Source organism: Haliotis rufescens, unplaced genomic scaffold, assembly GCF_023055435.1.
Source record: "Haliotis rufescens isolate VD_foot unplaced genomic scaffold, xgHalRufe1.0.p SCAF_8, whole genome shotgun sequence".
In the NCBI taxonomy this organism is placed as follows: Eukaryota; Metazoa; Mollusca; class Gastropoda; order Lepetellida; family Haliotidae; genus Haliotis; species Haliotis rufescens.
This window is the reverse complement of record NW_025964372.1, coordinates 53086394-53109171: the sequence shown is the minus strand read 5'-3', so window position 1 is coordinate 53109171 and position 22778 is coordinate 53086394. Positions and strand designations below refer to the sequence as shown.

Below are 22778 nucleotides of genomic sequence, written 5' to 3'. Positions count from 1 at the left end.
CAACGGACAGCCAAACAAAAACTACAACTAAACTGGAGACAACCCTTATGTACGTGACTTGCTGGTACCAGCTGGGTGCAATTACACATACCTTGGGTGGGCAGTGTTCTGCCTTCTGTATTGTAGTGGGGCGGTGGGGTAGCCTTGTGGTTAAAGCGTTCGCTCGTCACGCCGAAGACCCGGGTTCGATTGCCCACATGGGTACAATGTGTGAAGCCCATTTCTGGTGTCCCCCGCCTTGAAAATGCTGGAATATTGCTAAAAGCGGCGTAAAACAGTACTCACACATTGTATTGTATGGATTAAAAGTGATATTCGTGTTAAGCTCATCTGCTGAATTTCCTGAAGTCTGCTTTGACAAGCTGGTACATAATGATCTTATGACACTGATAAGAAGACATTCCTTTCTCGCCCATGTGTAGATCTGCTGGTTTTCCAGAGGTGTACAGGTACGGGGCAGCTGTCACATTATATACCTTTTCATCTTGGTTTACCCTTTAGTGCACATTGTGTGTGTGACGGTCGCTACCGGTGGGACAGGACATGTTTACACTATTCGAGAACACCTGGAGTCTTCGCTGATTTTCAGTGATCAATTCATATACTTTTCACCGCTATTTGCGTTTTACGCCCAAATATATCTGCTTAAGCAGATAATCGAGACTGCCTTTTCTTTGGCGTTGACACTTTATATTTAACATTCCACAATCATGAATGATCCAAACAAGAGAGGATCCTGTCTGCAGTTGACCACATCTTGTATACCGGATTTAGTGTTTGTTGTTTTACACCGCACTCGGGAACATCTCCGCTATATGCCTCTAAATTTTCCTTCTTTTTGTTGATCTTGTTGTTGAACGCCGTTCTCAGCAATATTTCAGGTATATGAAGGCGGTCTAAAAAATAGTCTGGACCAGACAATCCATCTTATTGGCATCATGTGTTCAAATCTTCACTGACTGACGTCCACAAAACTCTAAGCACGTCGAACTGCAAAGGTATTAATAAGACATAAAGACACCTTGCTTGCCATGTGTTTCCATAGTCCATGATGGGATATTTCTAACTGCAATTAAACTCTCTCTCTCTCTCTCTCTCTCTCTCTCTCTCTCTCTCTCTCTCTCTCTCTCTCTCTCTCTCTCTCACCGCCTGAAGCCCAAAGTGATGCAGATCTCAGACGTTTACCACTTCACGAGCACGGGTATGGTGCTGACAAACCTAGAAACATAATAATCGGGGCGAACCGGGATTCGAACCCCCAATCATAAGTTTCTCGCGGCGTCTTAGACGACTGGGCCACCCGTGTCCCCCAATGGTATTGTGATGCAAGCACCGACATCATCTGAAACCTGTACAGAGAACACGTTGCCCGTTTCACGTGCTTCCGTCACAATAGTACACACTGGACGGAGTTGGTCGTGCCAGTCGGGAACAGCTGATTCCCTGAAGTGTGTCAGAATAATGTGATAATTGAGTTGGTTTCTTGAGTGAGGATATAGAGCATTATTATAGAGAAGGCCCTGGTTACAATAACCAGGACTTTCAAGTTTCAGGGTGAGGTGTCCTGCTGTTACCCCACTGGTTTCAAGCTCAATTCATTGAGATTAATAGAGAATAATAGAGGACTTAATGCACACCCTTGTCGCACACCGAGCGGACACTCAAATCTAGTCAGAATAGTGTATGTGTGTGAAGGTCTTTGGCCCATATACAAGAACTACAATGCCACTGATACAATGGTAAACATAGTACATGGACTTTTAGCGTCGTATTGGTTTTTCGAATGCACACTAGACATACTATTGCAGATGTTTTAATAACAAACTTTTGAATTTATAAATAGTTTGAAATTTCCAATACCGTTCTCGGAAATAAACTTCACGCACCTCCATGAAATGTTTGAGTGGTAGTACAACATTCAATGCCAGTATCAAATACAAAATAGGACGGCAGTGGCGATATCAAAAAGTTCAGAGATAATAAAAATCACCTATCCGCAACAGTGGTTGGACATAAGGAAATTGTCATCACAGATGTGAGTATGCCATGTTTCCGAACAGGTCGTTCCTGTGTGTAAGCAGTTCGCGCACACACTGCTTTACTTCGCGGAAATAGATCTAAAAAGCATGCATGTGTGCCACGTGTCGACAACCATGTCATTGTAATTCGGTTTGGCATTAGGATTAGGATAGGCAACACCGTTCGACAGACATTTAGTGATCTGGATAATAATAGAAATTTGGAAAAAAAGAAGAAACTTTGTAAATGTAAATTGAAGTACAACAGTAATTCTTGTCTGTAATAAAACCATCGTAAATAAATTAGTGTCTTTGCCTGTCTATTGCACTTCTTTTATTTCTGCTGACCAGTGGTCAAGCTTCCGAGAAGACCCAGACTGGACACCAAGGTGAAAAGTGATCTTCACATGAAAGCTGGTTTTGACGTAATGTCAGATGAAATGTAAGATGCGACAAGGACGCGCCCGCACCATTTATATTGTCTAAGCAGCTTCCAGCACTCTTCCACACAGTGCCAGACCAGTCCAGTGTGACTGGAATATCACATACTATTCCACATGTTTCCTTCACCTTGACATCTATGCATCCTATTCCGGAGATAATTCAACACAACCAATCTAATAGTTATAATCATTATTTAACGATAATTTACACTGCAAAAAAATAAATATAAAGAACTGTTCTCTCTAGTCGATACAGTGTGCTCTTACTGTTTGTAGACCCACCCATTAGCAAAAGTTGCTGGAGTCGTGTATTCCTTCCATGACACAAAGTACAGTCTTGTTCTTACTTTATGTAGACCCAATGGTTCCTGAAGGAAAGGCAACAAATCTCCCAAACGAATAGAATCATTTGGCCTTGATCCTTCCACGTGTCAATGGCTGCGTCCACGACTGTGGGATGTCGGAAACAGACTCAGTACATAGACGTATGCAATCAATACATTACTACGCTCTCTGTACAACCACCAGCGCGTGTAGGCCACGGGTGGATAAGCTGGCTTAACATGGGAGAACATTATATGTATTAGCCCTTGGCCCTACCACTGTCGAGACGTATGAGTGTTCGCGGGTGTGTCACCATGAACCGGTCTGCACGCTGTCGGGATGCGTGGGCAGCTGCATAGTGGATGCATGAAACACACACTGTGTCAAGTTGCACAGGGTCTATCCGCTGACGCGGTCATGTGTATGAGGAGAACTGAAACAAACAGTGTCCCGTGTGTGAGTCCAGCACCACTGTACATCATGTCACGGAGGAGACAACTGGGTGAGTAGATCTACTTCATGCAGACTTTTCTGTAGTGTAGAGGGTGGAAAAGGTTACTTCGTTACCCCGGGTACCTGGTAAGTAGCTTAAAGGCTTATTCATATCCACCCCAAACACAAACCAGCAACTATGATAACACGTACGTCACTTTGTAACTTGGTACATAACAAGGATATTACTTTGTTACTATGTAAATAACACTGATATCGCTATGTAACTATGTAAATAACACGGATATCACAATGCAATTATGGAAATAAAACAATAACTATAAAAAGGTACTAATAAATATGTAATAATAACACTTCAATCTATCAGTTGAGAAATATTGGAGACAAAATACTCTGGTAAAATTTGTCAGTAAAGTTAAGGTCATAAAAACAAAATGTTTCAATAAAACGATAGTGCGAAAAAGCATTTCAGTGCATGCGATCTTCTATACACGTTACGTAACCTCCCCGATGCTTCACCGAAGGGCAACGCGACAGCACCCTTTCCCTGGTCATGAGAAATCTCATCTGAATGACAACTACTGAACCCAAACAAAACGAGGACAGTGATTTGTGTCAGAGAGAAGAAAGTCCTCAATCCCATACCATACGCGGCGAACCGCGTTGTCTTCAACATTTGGCGATAATAGAGTGAGCGAGTGAGTTGGGTTTAACGCCGCTTTTAACAGTATTCCAGTTATATCCCGGCGTGTCAGCTTAATGTGGGAGGAAAGCCCGGAGTGATGCAGGTCTCAGACGTTTACCACTTCGGTGAAACCCACGAGCACGGGTATGGTGCTGACAAACCTAGAAACATAATCGGGGCGAACCGGGATTCGAACCCACAATAATAGGTTTCTGGCGTGCCCAAGGGACGTAACTCTGCACAGCGAATCGCGGTGCCTTAGACGACTGGGCCACCCGTGCCCCCTGGCGATAATGGAACGCAACTAATGACACAACGCAACGCATGGCGCAGAGCAACGCAACATGCAAAGCAACGCATAACGCAACGCAACGAATGACTCAACGCAACGCATGACGCAGAGCAACGCATGATGCAGAGCAACGCATGACACAGAGCAACGCATGGCGTAGAGCAACGCAACATGCAAAGCAATGCATAACGCAACGCAACGCATGACACAACGCAACGCAACGCAACGCATGACACAACGCAGCGCATGACGCAGAGCAACGCATGACACAAGGCAACGTTGGACGGGGCGTGATAATACACGAGATAACATACATGTACGATGTAATGTTGGTAATCTGCGCATCGACGACTCTTCTTCACTTTTTCTGCCTCATCGAAAGAGCAACGCATGACACAGAGCAACGCAAAACGCAACGCATGACACAACGCAAGGCATGGCGCAGAGCAACGCAACATGCAAAGCAACGCATAACGCAAGGCAAAGAATGACCCAACGCAACGCATGACGCAGAGCAACGCATGACACAGAGCAACGCATAACGCAACGCAACGCATGACACAACGCAACACATGACGTAGAGCAACGCATGGCGTAGAGCAACGCAACATGCAAAGCAACGCATAACGCAACGCAACGCATGACACAACGCAACGCATGACACAACGCAGCGCATGACGCAGAGCACCGCATGACGCAAAGCAACGCATGACGCAAGGCAACGTTGGACGCGGCGTGATAATACACGAGATAACATACATGTACGATGTAATGTTGGTAATCTGCGCATCCACGACTCTTCTTCACTTTTTCTGCCTCATCGACTCAGCGTGACGTCATGCCTCATTGACTATCGTGTTGTCTACCACCTTGTTACCGTACACACGCTCAGTAATTATTTCCGGTAGCCATTCCTTGATGTGATGTCAAAGGTCTCGTCCGTCGTTCGTCTCTGCAGGATGCAAGACCTCCGCGTTACAATAATAATATTGTCCCAATTTTCTTTTACATATTATTATGTGTTTGCTTGAATATGAAAATCACACAAAGACAGTTTAGTTTGGACAGGGAAGCTGTGGCTTTATACATTGATGTGAAACAGGATGTTTGGAGATATGAATGAGAATAGAATATTATTCAAGTTTCAGTTAGGATACACATGCATATTTCCGTCAAGCGAGTCGGAAGACATATTTTGTTATAAGTGTGGCTCTTGAATCTGAACCCCATGAGTACATTCACTGTGGTAAATAAGTCAAACACAACGCTAGCTAAAACACATTTAATGTTGTAAATAAGTCAAACACAACGCTAGCTACAACACATTTAATGTTGTAAATAAGTCAAACACAACGCTAGCTAAAACACATTTAATGTTGTAAATAAGTCAAACACAACGCTAGCTACAACACATTCACTGTTGTAAATAAGTCAAACACAACGCTAGCTACAACATATTCACTGTTGTAAATAAGTCAAACACAACGCTAGCTACAACATATTCACTGTTGTAAATAAGTCAAACACAACGCTAGCTACAACATATTCACTGTTGTAAATAAGTCAAACACAACGCTAGCTACAACACATTCACTGTTGTAAATAAGTCAAACACAACGCTAGCTACAACATATTCACTGTTGTAAATAAGTCAAACACAACGCTAGCTCCAACATATTTAATGTTGTACATAAGTCAAACACAACGCTAGCTGCAACACATTCACTGTTGTAAAAAAGTCAAACACAACGCTAGCTACAACACATTCACTGTTGTAATAAGTCAAACACAACGCTAGCTGCAACATATTTAATGTTGTAAATAAGTCAAACACAAAGCTAGCTGCAACATATTTAATGTTGTAAATAAGTCAAACACAACGCTAGCTACAACACAGTCACTGTTGTAAATAAGTCAAACCCAGCGCTAGCTGCAACACATTCGTTGTTGTAAATAAGTCAAACACAACGCTAGCTCCAACATATTCACTGTTGTAAATAAGTCAAACACAACGCTAGCTGCAACATATTTAATGTTGTAAATAAGTAAAACACAACGCTAGCTGCAACATATTTAATGTTGTAAATAAGTCAAACACAACGCTAGCTACAACATGTTTAATGTTGTAAATAAGTCAAACACAGCGCTAGCTGCAACACATTCACTGTTGTAAATAAGTCAAACACAACGCTAGCTACAACACATTCACTGTTGTAAATAAGTCAAACACAACGCTAGCTACAACACCTTTAATGTTGTAAATAAGTCAAACACAACGCTAGCTACAACACATTTAATGCTGTAAATAAGTCAAACACAACGCTAGCTACAACACCTTTAATGCTGTAAATAAGTCAAACACAACGCTAGCTACAACACATTTACTGTTGTAATAAGTCAAACACAACGCTAGCTACAATACACTTAATATTTTCTACGTTACTTTTACATTGCGTTTACACTCTTTTTAGTTTCATGCTGCCGCCAAGCCTGAAGGTAAACAATTCGTTTTAGCTCACCTGACCTGAGAGTTCACGCCGGATTGTGTCCGTCCGTCTGTCCGACCATCATGAACCGTTATATATTCCAATATGAAACCACAAGGCCTGTGATGCCTAACTTTGAAAGTGTCATCCCAGTTATGGTGTCTGTGTCGAATCCCGGTTCGCCCCGATTATGTTTCTAGGTTTGTCAGCACCGAACCCGTGCTCGTGGGTTTCACCGAAGTGGTAAACGTCCGAGACCTGCATCACTTCGGGCTTTCCTCCCACATTAAGCTGACACGCCGGGATATAACTGGAATACTGTTAAAAGCGGCGTTAAACTAAACCCACTCACTCATTATGGTGTCTGCTCACAGAATTCCGATCCAATGTTAAACATGGCCGCCTTGTCCGCCATTATTCGCCATTTTTCAACATGTATGCAGGAATCATGATAGTATCTGGTGTGCTGTCGGCATGTGGTGTCAATAAGCTTTCGTACACTTTCATTCATAGCCATGCTAATGCCATTATTGTGAAATAATCATGTTCTGTTGTAGTGAAACTGTTATTTATGTAAGCATATCCTTCTTTACCCTCTATCAAGAAATGTAAACCTAATGTTGCAAATATTTCCTGAAGGATTCCTGTGAGGTTCGCCCAGACTCTAGTATGTACAGGCCGCCGCTGGGAGACTGCTGACTGCCGGTGTCACGAAATATATTCGCCCCCAGAATAAAATCTCCCCCCGGCGAATTTATACCGGTACAGTTCCGCCCCTCTCGAAATAAACTCTCCCCCACCCTACGAAATAAAATCTCCCCCCAGAATATTTCCTCCCCAGGTCGTTTTATAAATACTTGCCATGCAGTTGCCAATAGTTTTAATGTTAATTTGTTTATGTGTTTTTTTATTCATTTTTTTTTTATCTCCTTTATTTTTTCTGAATTATACATTTAGTTACTTGTGTGGGGTGTGGGGTGGGGGGTGGGGGGTGTCCCACCTTTCCTTTCGTTTTTCATAATATTATATTTTTAAGTTGTATATATAACGTATGAATCCCTTCTCAGATTACTTTATCTCAGTTCTATATTACGTACTATTTTACTTTTCTGTGTCGTTCTTGTTTTCTCTTCAGTGTGAGGTTAAACTGTATCATTTTTACTATTTTGATATTTTGCAATATGTTGTGGTCATCAGTTATGCAAATCAGTTTCGGTGTGTCTTTTTAACAAGATGTTCTTCATTAATATTCACCGCCAGCCCCATTGTAACAATTACATGTACACTTTGCTTTGACGATGCCGGTTGATGTTGTTCAATACAGGTGTTTTTGAATCTATTCTACATGCTAATCATTTCGGGAAGATGATACACATTATCTATATTTTGGGTTACTTTGCTTATAAAGATTATACATGTAAACGTACGCAGTCTTAGTAGATTTTAAAGTAGATTTAATCAGTGCTGAATTAGATAGTTATGATGTTGTATGTTTAACAGAAACCTGGTTGCACCATGATATTCTAGCCCCTGGTTTTACACTGATACCATTTTCAAATGGTAGCCTGTATTAAGGAATATATTTTAGATCTTTAATCAGAGTATAACGGCGTGGATATGTTGACAGTTTTTACGTAGTTAGTGTTAAAACCGAATGTTTGCGAGGATTAATAAGATCTCTGAAATCAGTTACATCAGTAGTTCCGTTGTCACGAAATATATTCGCCCCCAGAATATACCCCCCCCCCCCCCCCCCCCCTGTTGTGTACAGTCATGGGTGGAATTGAATACAATATTGAAATAAGGAACGTGTTCATGAGGCGAGACATTTCAAAACAATATACAATCTGAAGTGTTGATTATCTTCTTTGGTTGACTACAAACTACAGTTTTTACACGTGCACATACCTTAGCTACATCATAAATTATATATATATTTCATATTTTTTTGTTATCTATAAATACCCACATCTAAAATCAACCAACATCCCAGAAATACAATTTCACGTAGTTAAAATTATAAATCTACTCAATAGAATACAAATGGATCCCAGAACGATGCTTGATTTCAGGACCAGAACTTAGGAAATCTAGACTTGTCAAATCATTCTTTACTTGGAGTCCGTTTCAAATATATTCTCTAGGATCTGGGGACAGATAGAGTAACACATAGTCAATGAAAACATTTCTTTAAAATATATTTTTTTTATTCGGAAGAACCTTCTCCTTCTGCTGTTATGGAATCAACTAAACTAGACTTGGTTAGTATGATCTAGACTTGCCTAGGAATTTAGTAAAACAGAATACCTAAAAAATATAAATTCCACAGTCATGGCGCAGGACCAGGCCTAGGAGACAGACTACCGCGTGAGTATTGCATTGAGAACTGACGGAATCCCGCTAGCGTCAGCCTGGACCAAGTGTAATCGGATATGTTGCTAGGTCTCGAGTTTGAACTGTTGGCATAATAGAGCAAGCTTGGGCACAGTGGTGCAATAAAGGGCTTAGTTTTCTTCCGGGATTGTTAATGTAGAGATTAAAGCATTATCAACGCACAATTTGTCTGTTTTAAAAAGAAAATGTGCTATTGTGATTTCATATTCATAATAATGCTATGCTGTACCAGTACATGGATATTATTTGCTTGTACTCGAGGTACATTGATAACGTATGCTTGTAAAGGCTGGCAGGGGACTCGGTGTAGCCGGTGTTGGTTTACTATCAACTATAATCGCCACGCCTATCGTACTTGACATGGAAATAGCCGCTGGAGTCTCTGGACTGGCAGGAATAGCGATAAAATTTATTTCTCGTAAGTTGCCAAAGAAAGCATTAAAACATGATAATATTCGGATACTCGCCGAATGAGTGAGTGAGTTGGGTTTAACGCCGCTTTTAACAGTATTCCAGTTACATCACGGCGTGTCAGCTTAATGTGGGAGGAAAGCCCGAAGTGATGCAGGTCTCAGACGTTTAGCACTTCGGTGAAACCCACGAGCACGGGTATGGTGCTGACAAACCTAGAAACATAATCGGGGCGAAGCGGGATTCGAACCCACAATCATAGGTTTCTGGCGTGCCTAAGGGACGCAACTCTGCCTTAGACGACTGGGCCACCCGTGCCCCTGATACTCGCCGAAGCAAAGTTGAACAGCATTGAGGATCATATTTCAACAGCACTGGCTGATTGTAAGATATCCGAGGAGGATTTTCGTTCAGTGTTGTCAGAACTCACCAAATACAACACAATAAAGCAGGAGATTCGATCTTAATATCGTAAGATCAGTGGTATTAGCGAAGACGAGAAAAAAAGTACATAGAACAGGGGACACAAGCGCGTCAATTATTCCATGCCAAAACCAAAGAACTGGTTGGAGATTAAAAATAGATTGTTTCCTATCATTGGATCGCACCGCATAACAAATCATACATTCATTTAAACGAATGCTTACATAAATATATAATAATGGAGAATTACAAACCAACAAAGGAAGAACTCGAAAAAGCTATCGAAGCATTTATGCTCAGGGACAAAATTATCAAATGGAGAGAATTACCACAAGGTATATATTATATCAATGATGTCAGACCAACCAAATACGGTCATCAATTGTTTCTTTCCAATTACCAAGAAGAGTATATAGTCTGGTCTCCTAGCAAAATGAACGAAGAACTTAGTAAAAATGTTGAATATCACTTTGTTAAAAAATTATGGTATGCGTATGAGTAAAAATAATAGAGAATATTTTCATTACAATTTAGTTTAGTCTCATCATCGTTTTTGTGCTAAAAATTCCCTCTATGGTATCATTGATTGACTCAAGGTAGTGGTGAGCTAGAGTCAATTTAACTTAATCTCATGACGATCGTTGAATCGCATCAGCGTTTACACATAAAAAATTCCCCCTGTAGTAGCAGTATACGTATATAAATCTGGCTCCAGTGGGGTTGCGGCAGAATCACCATTACCTATACTACTTTCTGTGACGTTCCTTGTAAGAGCTGAACATTTAATATTGGAAAAAGGCTCAGGGTAGATGAAATGAAAATTTGCAATAACATATTGTGTGATGCATAAATTGGGAGCTTATTGCAATTGCAAATATCGTCTTTCTTTTTTGACAATAAATAACAACAAATACAATCAAACACGTCACAGCACGCCTGTATGTGCTCATATTTCAACGCCATCACCACTGTTCGTGTGATGATTAACCGATCATTATTGACTTATCAACACTGACTATTGGGCAATCTTTTTGTTCCAAAGAGAAATAACTCTCCTTTTGAAATGATATAAGCGACGGTCCAAACTGTCACTTCCGGTCTGGTTCCCAGATCAATGCGCGCTGCGACAACTACACTTTACAACCCAGAGTTCCATGCGGCCGGTGTCATTTATACCGGTACAGTTCCGCCCCTCTCGAAATAAATTCTCCCCCACCCTACGAAATAAAATCTCCCCCCAGAATATTTCCTCCCCGGGTCGTTTTATAAATACTTGCCATGCAGTTCAATAGTTGCCAAACACTTCTGATAGAGACGATGTTGAGAATGTGGAGTGAAAAGGGCTTCACTTTGAGCACTGTGTTTTCTTTACTATCGCAATATGAGACAATAAAGTGGTATATAGGTGGATATAATATTAGTCGTTAGATATAAAGAATCTTTAGTAACTTAAGAAGTTCTAGGACAGTTATTAACACATGTCGTGTCAGCCCTATTACATTCGCGATTGTCCACTTCCAGAAAACATCCTGTGTTGGTTTAACATGAATTAGTAAATGTTAATTAGGGATGCCCATAACGTTAATTAATGAAAGACGAGTAGTCAAAACACTGTCATTTCCTGCCCAGGACATCACACCCCTACACGCTAAGGTCGGTGAGAAACATTCTCATAAAAAAACACACACACAGTCAAGACTGTAGATTCCCGTCGTCTAGCTACAAATCCCTGTGATGTATTAAAGGTTGAAGAATTTTTAACTGAACTGTCCGAAAGTTTATATCTAAAATGTTGGAATTGGATACAGTGATAAAGTCTTATATCAATATGTAGACTCATAAATATTGGTTTTATGTTTTAACGGAGATATGATATTTTCTTATGAAATATCGCGTAATAGAGTAATTTGCATGCTTTACCATTCATTGTACCATTCTAAACCATGTGAATGTTGTATGTCAGTCAATCGGGTGGGAAAACAGCCAAATCCTCGCTCTATAAAGGACTATGTCAATCATTTTGCAAGTTGAAATGACCCCTGATACTTTATGAATACTTTATAACAGTTTATTCATAAACTTAATGCTTCGTACTATAGGCCTGTGGCCTCTTCAGTGCTGAATAAAGATTGAAAATACATCAGTCAATCAAAGATGAAGGTAACTTTATACATCAGAGTTCTTTCGAATTAGTTCATGTTTTGTTCTTAGACTAACATTTCAACCATCGATTGTGTTCACATGTAGACTCAAACTGGTATATTAAAAAAATGTATACAGACAACAACAACTGTATTAGAAACAACAAGTTCTGTAGAGACTCATGTCTCCCATCCTTTGTTTGGTATGATTATGTCTTATAATTATTTTAGGATGGAAGGTACAGTTACCAAATAAAATATTCTGAAATATCAATTCATTATGACCATATTTCATAATCTATTTTTTAAAGTAACCCTCCTTACATTAAAGATAACTATTTAAAGAATATATTACTTAAAGACATTGCAACAAACCGAATAATCAGGGGGGAGACTTTATACTGAGGGGGGCGCGAAATATATCCGCCCGGGGGAGATTTTATTTCAGAACAGATTCGCCGGGGGAGAATCTGTACCGGTATAAAATGTCCGGGGGGAGAATTTGTACGGGGGAGAGTTTATACCGGGACACCGGATTGCTGATCTGTCGTGGTTATTTGTTCTGTTGTAGGGCAAATGTAATTATTGTGATGCTATCATGTAATTCGTTGTACAATTTTCTCATTATTTCGGTATTCTCTCTGGATTATGTTTCATACGTTCCCGGCAAGTAATAACAAATGATATTGAACCCTCACAAGTTACACATTTTACTTAATGGATGTGAGTTATCATGATCCGACATTGTAACTAAATCATCTACAATACATGATCAGGGCACGGCTTCCAAATGTATGACTAAAAATAAGATTTAGATTGCTTGTGTAACTTCGTACCCTACTGGTTGAATCAGGGTAAGGCGTTGGGGAGTGGATCAGTAACTACCGACTGTACTCTTTACTTCACATACATCTGTTGTTTATTTTGCTAGAGGAACTGTTTCAGTTGAATAAATTAGGAACTTAGTTATTCGCTGGAACACTTTTAATTTTTTTTTTTTTGTTTGTTTGTTTGTTTGTTTGTTTGTTTGTGCTATATGACGACTGTCTGTGAATAATCGAGTCTGGGGCTTAAGGGGCGACTAACGGGATAGGTAGGTCAGGCTCGCTGACTTGGTTAACGCATATCATTGACGTTATTACCGTGGTAGACCAACATATAGTCCCAGAAATAAAGTCATATGTATCTTATTTAAAAATATATATTTACAAAATACAAACTACAATTCAAAAGGGTCCTAGAACAATGCTTAAATTCCTTGTGTTGAGGCAATGCCAAATCATTTTTGACTTGTGTTAAAACCATTTTTAGATTCACATGTATTCTCTAGTGTCTGGGAGGTTTCAAAACCTAGTGTGATACAGAAAGGCAGTCAATGCCACACATGCAATGTATACTACTCAAACTTCACAAAGAATCACAAAAATGTAAAAGGTAAAACGCCAAAGTGTGTGCATCTGTTGAAATGTCCCGAGACAATATTGCGCGGAGAAATGTTTAATGAACAAAAGTCCGTTGTTATGTGCCACATAAATGCTAACCAACACCACGGGACCAATAATTAGTCAGGTCACCCCTGTAGTCCTCTCTGATACTGAGGTGCAACGATTCTGCCAGGATGCCCCCAGACACAGGTTTTCGAGCACCTCGTGCATGTCGTGCCCATCACTGCATCTCTGACTACGGTCATCAAATGAAGGTCCCACAGAGGATACCCAGTTATAGAGTACCGGGATATTTTAACTTTTATTTGTTGGATAATTTTGTATATCACCAAAACTTGATCCTCAGCAAACTTTGGGTAGTATATATAAGGTTGTGTATATCACCTTTCCATAATTAATGATTTGCTTAATTGGTTGAAACGTTCCGAACACCCATCGATGGAATTCAGTCTGAATGTCTCAAATGTGACATGTGTGTGTCCGGCTGAGGCTGTACGCCGTCCTGCCGTCTTGACTGTAGCCACCGTGAGTTACATCTTCACATACAGAGTAACAACGGCAGGTTGTCGGTCAAACTAGATCAGCACGGATTCTATTGTCAGTGGTAGTGTCCACGGGTGCTCAGTGAACACGAGGAATAGCATTGTACGTTTGTTTGGGGTTTTCATCAAATTATGAATACATCAAGGTATGAACACATCAAAGTATGAACACATCAAGGTATGAACACATCAAGGTATGAACACATCAAGGTATGAACACATCAAGGTATGAACACATCAATGTATGTACACATCAAGGTATGAACACATCAAGGTATGAACACATCAAGGTATGAACACATCAAGGTATGAACACATCAAGGTATGAACACATCAAGGTATGAACACATCAATGTATGAACACGTCAATGTATGTACACGTCAATGTATGTACACATCAAGGTATGAACACATCAATGTATGAACTCATCAAGGTATGAACACATCAAAGTATGAACACATCAATGCAAATAATTATACCCAAGTTTAAGAGAACGAATTTTGTGGAAACTGCAAAATCGTTATCTCGTTTAAAGGACCTTCCAGCTCGTTTAGATAACACTGAGAAGATAAGATAAGATAAGATATATTCATTACAAGAAACATTCCATTACGGAACAGTGGTTATTTTGTAGACTTACACACAAGGAGTTTGTATAAACATATTTATCATAACTCCATGTCAGAAGGATGGGATCTGATTGGTCCACGTGATCTTGATAAAATACTGTATATCCCGCCTTGGAGGGAAATAAATTCCTCAGCGGCAGAATAAATCCCTTATACCATGCTTCGAAGCAAAAGGCCGCACGCGTTTTCAGAATCAATGAAAGTCGTGTGATATGGCACAAGTTCACCTCAGCTGAACTGAACAGCTGTTTTCAAATCAATTTTCAATCAAAATTCTTTTACAACGCCATATTAAAACATGTCGGAAAGATAAATTCTTTGTGACAGGATCACTCGGGGTACATGGGGTTTTATGAATTCCGCGTTAGGTTTTTAACCACTCGCCTCCGGCAAATAAGAAAAGGTACAACTTTATGGATAAACACTTTTCGTTCATTGATATAGCGACGTTTCGATGAAGATCTTACACGGAGTGACAACAACCAAGTGATGAGAGGTACTAGTGTATATGCATGATATGTTGTGCTCATTATTTAAGCTAAATTAACCACAAGCACTTCGCAGTTCCAATAATTGGCAATCATAGGAATAGTATAAATGCTGACTTACAAAAATTACAGAGGTAAAATAAGTTGGCACTCTAACAAACATGTTGATGCAAATGCTTCAGTATTCAGTATCCGGATGTTAAATCTACAATTTTTGCAGCACAAACCATGGAGGAATCTCATGTCCCTTTCATCCAAGATTCTGAACATTCTCTAAAATGCGATGCATTATATGTCAATCAGGAGAAAATAACGGTTACATGAACAAAATCAGTTCGACAAATTTGAAGGCCTCTCTTCAAATGAACAAAAAGGTTTTGGCAACTACTGAATAACCTGATGAAGTGACAAGAAGTAGCTCTGAAACGTTGTTACAAAGAAAAGAAAAGTTGTTATCCATAAAAGTATTCATGTTCCTCCAACTTCTAAATGCCTATCACAGACTTCATTCTGGATAAGTTTGGTCGGCCAATTACATATTCATATTATGAATGGTCGTTGTGGTGATTAATAGTTACATTGATGAAAATATATTTTTTGTCACAATGTTGCAAGCTTGACAGATTATTGTCTGTTATCCAGAAACCTTTTCTCTTGCTATAAATCATGTCAAATTCACGGCAGAACAGAATCACCCCACCTTCCTCTGTACGTATCATTTCCAGCATAATCTGTGCAATCTGTACAAGTGAGTGAGTTTTTACGCCGCTTTTAGCAATATTGCACCGATACCTCAGAAATGGACTTTCACACATTATACCCATGTCGGGAATCGAACCCGGGACTTCGGCGTGATGAGTGAACGCTTTACACACCAGGCTACCCGCCAGCCCCTAGTCTGTACAAACAGTTCCTAGTCATCATGAAGGTTATATACGGGACGAGTGGCGGTGTGAGAAGGTGTACTGTAACATACTGAATTCTGAAGGTTATATACGGGACGAGTGGCGGTGCGAGAAGGTGCACTGTAACAGACTGCATTCTGACGGTTGTATACGGGACGAGTGGCGGTGTGAGAAGGTGTACTGTAACATACTGCATTCTGAAGGTTATATACGGGACGAGTTGCGGTGTGAGAAGGTGTACTGTAACAGACTGCATTCTGACGGTTATATACGGGACGAGTGGCGGTGTGAGAAGGTGTACTGTAACAGACTGCATTCTGACGGTTGTAAACAAGACCTGAACTGTGCTACTGATTTTATAAACAGCAGTATTTTCTCGTGATTTGTTACAAACTGCCTCTCCATTTAAATGAAATATAAGGTTTGCTCAGAGATGCTTAACGGACGAATGTTGTAATAATGAATGTCATAACAGTAGGCTGGAGGCCAGGCGAGAACTTACATAAACTGTGAAAATTCTGCTTCTTTAATAACGTTTATAGAGTAGAGGCCAATCCTTGAAAGGAGGGTTATTTAAGCAGTGACCCCCTCCCACAGTAGAACAAAGCACAACCACATATTTCTGCACATAAGAAAGTGATGGTTGTGGTGATTGAGTACATCAAATATACAGCTATAACAAGTCAGTTCGAATATTGGAATGCTAGAACTAAAATAAATAAACAATAAGCAAAATTGTTTAAATCGAGTTATAAGCCAAAATGTGTCGAAAAAATATCTTTATTTTTCATTTTCAAATTAGTACAAAATCTGAAAATAATGTTACGTCTCTATGTGTCACTCATGTCGTATGATAGATGAGGGGCGTTCAATATAAGACCAAGTCGCAGAATATCTTTTGCACTTTGATTTTTCAATATAATCTCCTTTTACCTCATTACACTTATTCCATTTGTCCTTCAAGCTTTTAATACCACTTTTATAGAAATCCGCAGATTGGCCCTCTAACCACGCCTCTGTGGCAGCCTTTACGTCCTCGTCATCCTGGAAGCGTCTTCCACGTAGGGCAGATATCATTTTACGGAACAGGAAATAGTCACTGGGGGCTAAGTCTGGGCTGTAGGTTGGATGATTTAACTGTTCGAATCCACATTCACATATGGCGGCCTGTGCATTTCTCGACTTGTGAACCGAAGCGTTGTCATGCAAAAGTAGAATACCACGTGTTAACATCCCACGGCGTTTCTGGCGAATAGATTTTCGCAATTCATTCAATAAATTAGCATAGTACTGTCCATTGATTGTAGTTTTTGGTGGCATGTAATCAATCAGTAATATATATGCCTCTTGCATCCCAAAATATGGTGGCCATTGCCTTGCCAGCCGATGGTTGAGTGCGAAACGTCCTCGGAGGCGGAGAATTGGGGTGCCTCCATTGCATGGATTCAAATTTAGTGGTGGATCCATGTTTCATGACCTGTCACTAGATAAGAAAGAAATCCGGCGTCATCAGCAGTATAGATATCCAGGAGGTCTCGACACTTTCAGTTCTCTGATAGCGATTTTGAGCTCTGAGGTTTCTAGGTACCCATCTTGCAGATACCTTGGACATACCAAGATGCTCATGAATAATGGTTACTACAGTTCCAAATGATATTTGGAATTCCCCAGAAAGTTTCCGGTTGGGTGGCATCTGATAGCCCGCCGGACCTTGGGTCATCTTCTATGGACACCCTACCCCTTTTAAACTGTAGAGACAAACGGCAAACTGTGGAATAGTCAGGAGCACCTTACCCATCACTTTACACATGGGATCATGGATTTCTTTTGCTTTGCATCTCTCCCTGGTAAGGAACTTTATTACAGCACGTTGTTCATGTTTGAGAGAGTCCATGATTGTGACCACCCTTAGGTGAATGAAGCCATCACATCTAACTTATTGTTGTGTCTGGAACTTGTTATTACACGTGTCAACCTGATGTTATGACTAGTGTCACACCTGCCACAAGTTGACATTGTTTGTGTAAACACAAATACCCAAGTTGCAAAACTTATTGAACGCCGTTCGTATCAACATTTGCCTGGCTGCTTTACGAGCTTATAGACAATCCACAATTAATTTAGGTATAATAAATTTCTGAAAATTTAGTAAATGTAATCCCAATCCAAACCAATTCTTACATTAACTATGACAACATGCAGTAACTTGTCCAAGGATCTTCCATATATGATGTGGAGAAATTTGATTTATCCAAAATATGGTGAACAAAATGGCTGCCAATACATGAACAGGACAAAATGTCAACTTCATTTCTGAATTATGAGACATTAATGCAGGAAGTCCATTTTAACATGTCATTGTCATATAGAAGATAATTATCTCAGATGTTAGATACTGTAATGCCTGATCCTACTGACTTACTTTTCAGTATCAATGTGAAGAATATATCTGCAATTGCTTCAATATTGTCAGTAACTCATTAAGAAATACAATATTTTTCTCCACTACAGTAAGGTGCATTTAGTCACTGTCTTTGTCACTGAAGCCTTCTGAGCTGGTCAGTGTTCAGCACGTGGCAGCCCAGCCAGCCAGTAGGTGGACAGAACTGGGCAAATAATGTTCGACTTATATAGTTCAGGTGTTGGCTAGGCTTGTGTTCACCTATATGTTGGATGTATAGTCGGTTTCCTAACCTACTGCAAGCCACATTGAAAGATATGTACAGCCAAGATTGGACGAACGTAATATGATCTAGTACTAGATATGAATGTTATACACATTTTAAGATAAACCTAGAAGCAGAGAAATAATTAATCGATTCGACCCCTTAGTACATTTGTTACGGATTTTGCTCGAGTTCGAGTTGTACAAGGCTTGATATTGATTCCGGAGACACCATAAAATTCCCAAACATGAAACAATATGTGCATATTGTAATCTAAAACAGTATCATTTCCCCTTTATAGGTCTATCCTTGAAAGACATTCGAAAGCAACACATACCAAATAAATATGTAACTTGACCTTCAGTCTGACAATTCATTCCCCTTACGGCAGCCACAAATAGTCGAGAGTTATAATCTGCTATCACCGCAAACACAAAAACGCCGTTTTTTTCCGTATATGGTCATTGGACGGAAAAACGACTAAAAATTCATTAAAATTGATTAATTGGTTAGCGTCTAGAAAGTGTCCGGAAAAGCGTCGAGGTTTTTCAAGCGTAAAATGGACGGAAAAACGATGCTTTTTGCTCCGCCTTGTACAACTGTTAACGGCCAATCAGATGGCGCCGGTCCCCCGACGCACGTGATGCAGAAGGCTTTCTTTCGGAAGCATTAGGTTTCGTATTTCTGGCATGCCTTGCTCTAGTATCTGTCGCGCGCAGCGAGATTTGCTGATTAGTCAATTTTAGGATATGTAACATGTTAATGGAATTCAGACACGCGCCAAGAAGTCAAACCAAACCATGTACCAAGTTTATTGAGATAACATATCCCTCCGCTATGAGCAGTTACCTCTATCGGATATTGGGTTGTGTTTCATTTGATTATAACAGTAACTTATTTTGTAATGTGAAGTTTACACGATATACGGCTTTTCCATAGGACGAGAGGTCGGTCACATGACGTTTTTCACGTGACTGTGTTCTTGAAATTACGTAAGCACTGACTACTTCCACATTCCTGGGGAAAGCCCTGGGAATTCCCTAGTACGAATTCAAACAGAAGCGTTGTTTCTCATCATTTAGACCCTTTAATTTTGAACGTAGCGTCTTAGCATACACTGAGATTATTCATAGAGTTTGGTTGCATGCCCGTTCAAGGATACCCTCGCTACAACCCATCCTAGAGAAATAAAACCCAAAAATCCAAACTATCGTAGTGACAATCTACAGCAATCTATGAAATTACCTTAGTATCTATTTGACACATCTTTACAATCACCTTTAAATGATCGGCCAATTGATCAGTGATCACAAAGGCTTGAAATCGCCACAGGCTAATTAACAACTTCGGAAATATCTCCCGTCATGTTTATCGTGTCGGCCATTTTGACGTCTTGTACTTGATGTAAATATAATGTATTACGGCGCTCTGTCATTGTGATTGACTTACTGAGGTAGTTCTTAACAGACCTTCTCATCTAATGAGGATATGTTTTGGAATATATTTCTTGTAAACAAACTAAAACAGATGTTCCTCGCTTTTTGGGGGGAACTATTTTATTCCGGAATGGCCTATTAAAGCTAATAGTAGGTCAAGGCACCATGCGCGTATATGATCTGTTATTATATGTGTTTAACAAACACGGTTTGGGGAGTTCATAAAATACACTGACGCAAGTATATTCTAACCAATTGGATAATTGAATATGCTTTATTTTACATATTACATAACATCACTACACCAAATTTGGAAAGTTGCAGTAACACACTACGGTGATCGCATTAAACACCACTTTGAAAAGTATTTCAGTTATATCACGGTGTATCAGACTGAGTGGTTCAGGCCATCCAACGGGTGTTCGCGAAAAGGTGAGCGTATTCTGCCAGACGGGTGGCATCCATCACAAACACATGCAAGGACAAGTCAATTGTTCACCTGAACAAAGCACGGAAACACAATGATGCCCGTCCTCACTATTACCGAGCATGTAAATTATATATATTAAACATGGACGAGTATAAACAATATGTTCCTACAGGTAGTTATATAATACTGACAGGGACATTCTCGCGATCTCGCATTCTCGCGATCTCGACCTTTGGAAACGAGCTAAATATGCCCAAAACACGAGAATGCGTGTTTTTGATACATAACACTTTTTGTCAAAAATCGACAACGCGAGAATGCGACATTTTGACATGATAAAAAAATTTATTTTCTCGCGATCTCGCGTTCTAGTTTTTTAGACGCTGTCCGTGCGCATGCGTGATATCATAAGGTCAAGGCGAATGCGCACATTAGTAGTCCTGCACAGTGGTCATGCTTCATTCTCCAAGTAGCATTTAGCAAATGTATGACTTGAGCTTGAAAATGCTGTCATGTAATTTACATACACAAAGACCCATGTAGAGTAGAGTAGACTCCTCTCCCTTTGGTGCTGTTTTCTATGTACTTTAATTTAAAAACCCCAACATGCTAAACATAATTTAAAAAAAGAAATTGTGTACATGAATGTTCATGGATAGTGCAAACAAAGTCCCATGTATCGAAGAGTCCTTTCCCTTTGGTTCAGTTTCCAATGTACTTTAAATTAAAACCCTCAACGTGCTCATTATAATTTAACAAAAGAAATTGTGTACATGAATGTCCAGTGATAGTGAAAACATTAAAGTGTGAGGAAGCTGGAAACAATATATATCACTGTCAGTGATAGAGTAAATATTGCTTAAAGCCACATCAGCAGTATTGCTGTATCAGTTACAGAAATAATCACATTATTATTCATCTAAACAAAATTCTCCTAGACCAATTTGTAGCATTCGGCTAAAATGAGATTGTCCGATGTTTTTACACGACACCATAGTCGCTACTTTAGGCCATACAAAATTAATAAATAGATTATCATCCTTTCCCACCTGACTACAAAACATCCCGCCTTACATTATTCTATTGCCTCAAGCTTCCTAGAAATAGAAATATCGCTAATATGTGTGTTCCTACTCCGTGCACGTAGCCCCATTGAACACGCATGTTGCATCTGAATCGCATCCTTCGACAGCAATTGTACACAGATGCCTTAAATAGTTCGACAAGAAAACAATAACATCTTTATACTGAGTAAGTACCCCTAATATCCAGCCTGAGGGACCGGCATGGCTCTGAATAAGTGAGTGAGTTTGGCTCAACACCGCTTTGAACAGTATTTATATTTCAGTTATTCCCTGGCTTGTCAGCTTTAAATGGGACGAAACCCACCATCATAGGTTCCTGGCACGCCCAAGGGACGCAACTTTACGTACACAGCGAATTGCGACGCCTCAGAGGACTGAGCCACTAGGTCACTGTCAAGGTAATTGGCAGAAAAACGCGAGAACACGAGATCGCGACATTGGTCAAGTTTCGCAATCTCGCGTTCTCCTAACTGTATAAGCAATTGACACAAAAGCACAAGATCGCGAGATGGCGACATTGGTCAAGTGTCGCAAACTCGCGTTCTCGCGTTTTTGAAAATAGTTACATATAACTGCATAGCCAATTGGCACAAAAGCACGAGAACGCGAGATCGCGACCTTGGTCAAGGGTCGCAATCTCGCGTTCTCGCGTTTTTGAAAAGAGTTGCATATGACTGAAAAGGCAATTGACACAAAAGCACGAGATCGCGAGATAGCAACATTGGTCAGGTGTCGTGATCTCGCATTCTCGCGTTTATTACGGTTTGAGTCGAAACATGCAGCGCTTGCCAATCAGAATTCGCATAAACACACAATGCCATGTTATAATAACACTGGTAGTTACACTGATTAATTAATTGAATTGATTGTCTCTGAATAGTTTTTGTGTACTCCAACCCTGCATTGAAGCCTGCAGCAAAGTCGGTGAAGAACACGTTCCCTTCAAACAAACATAGGCATATTTTGATAAATGAAACATCTTCGTGTGAATAAATGGAATCCCAAATGTCTACTTCGTTTGCAGAATTCGTTCAAGATAATAATACTCTCTGTCAATGCGTTCAACATGTAAATACATTTC

General features: G+C 40.0%; 1 protein-coding gene across 2 annotated transcripts in view; it reads left to right on the top strand.

The window, feature by feature from the left end:
• Nucleotides 1-2943: 2943 nt before the first annotated feature.
• The window catches only part of LOC124145593 (galactoside alpha-(1,2)-fucosyltransferase 2-like), a 50865-nt gene continuing 31030 nt past the window's right edge, over nt 2944-22778 (top strand). Inside the window, exons 1-2 of one of the 2 annotated variants that reach the window (XM_046515418.2) lie at nt 2944-3287; nt 21961-22095. In XM_046515418.2, coding sequence (XP_046371374.2) covers nt 3125-3287; nt 21961-22095 — 298 coding nt within the window. In that variant the 5' untranslated portion in view covers nt 2944-3124. The remainder of the gene's footprint in view (nt 3288-21960; nt 22096-22778) is intronic. The other variant, XM_046515419.2, reaches the window with a different exon arrangement.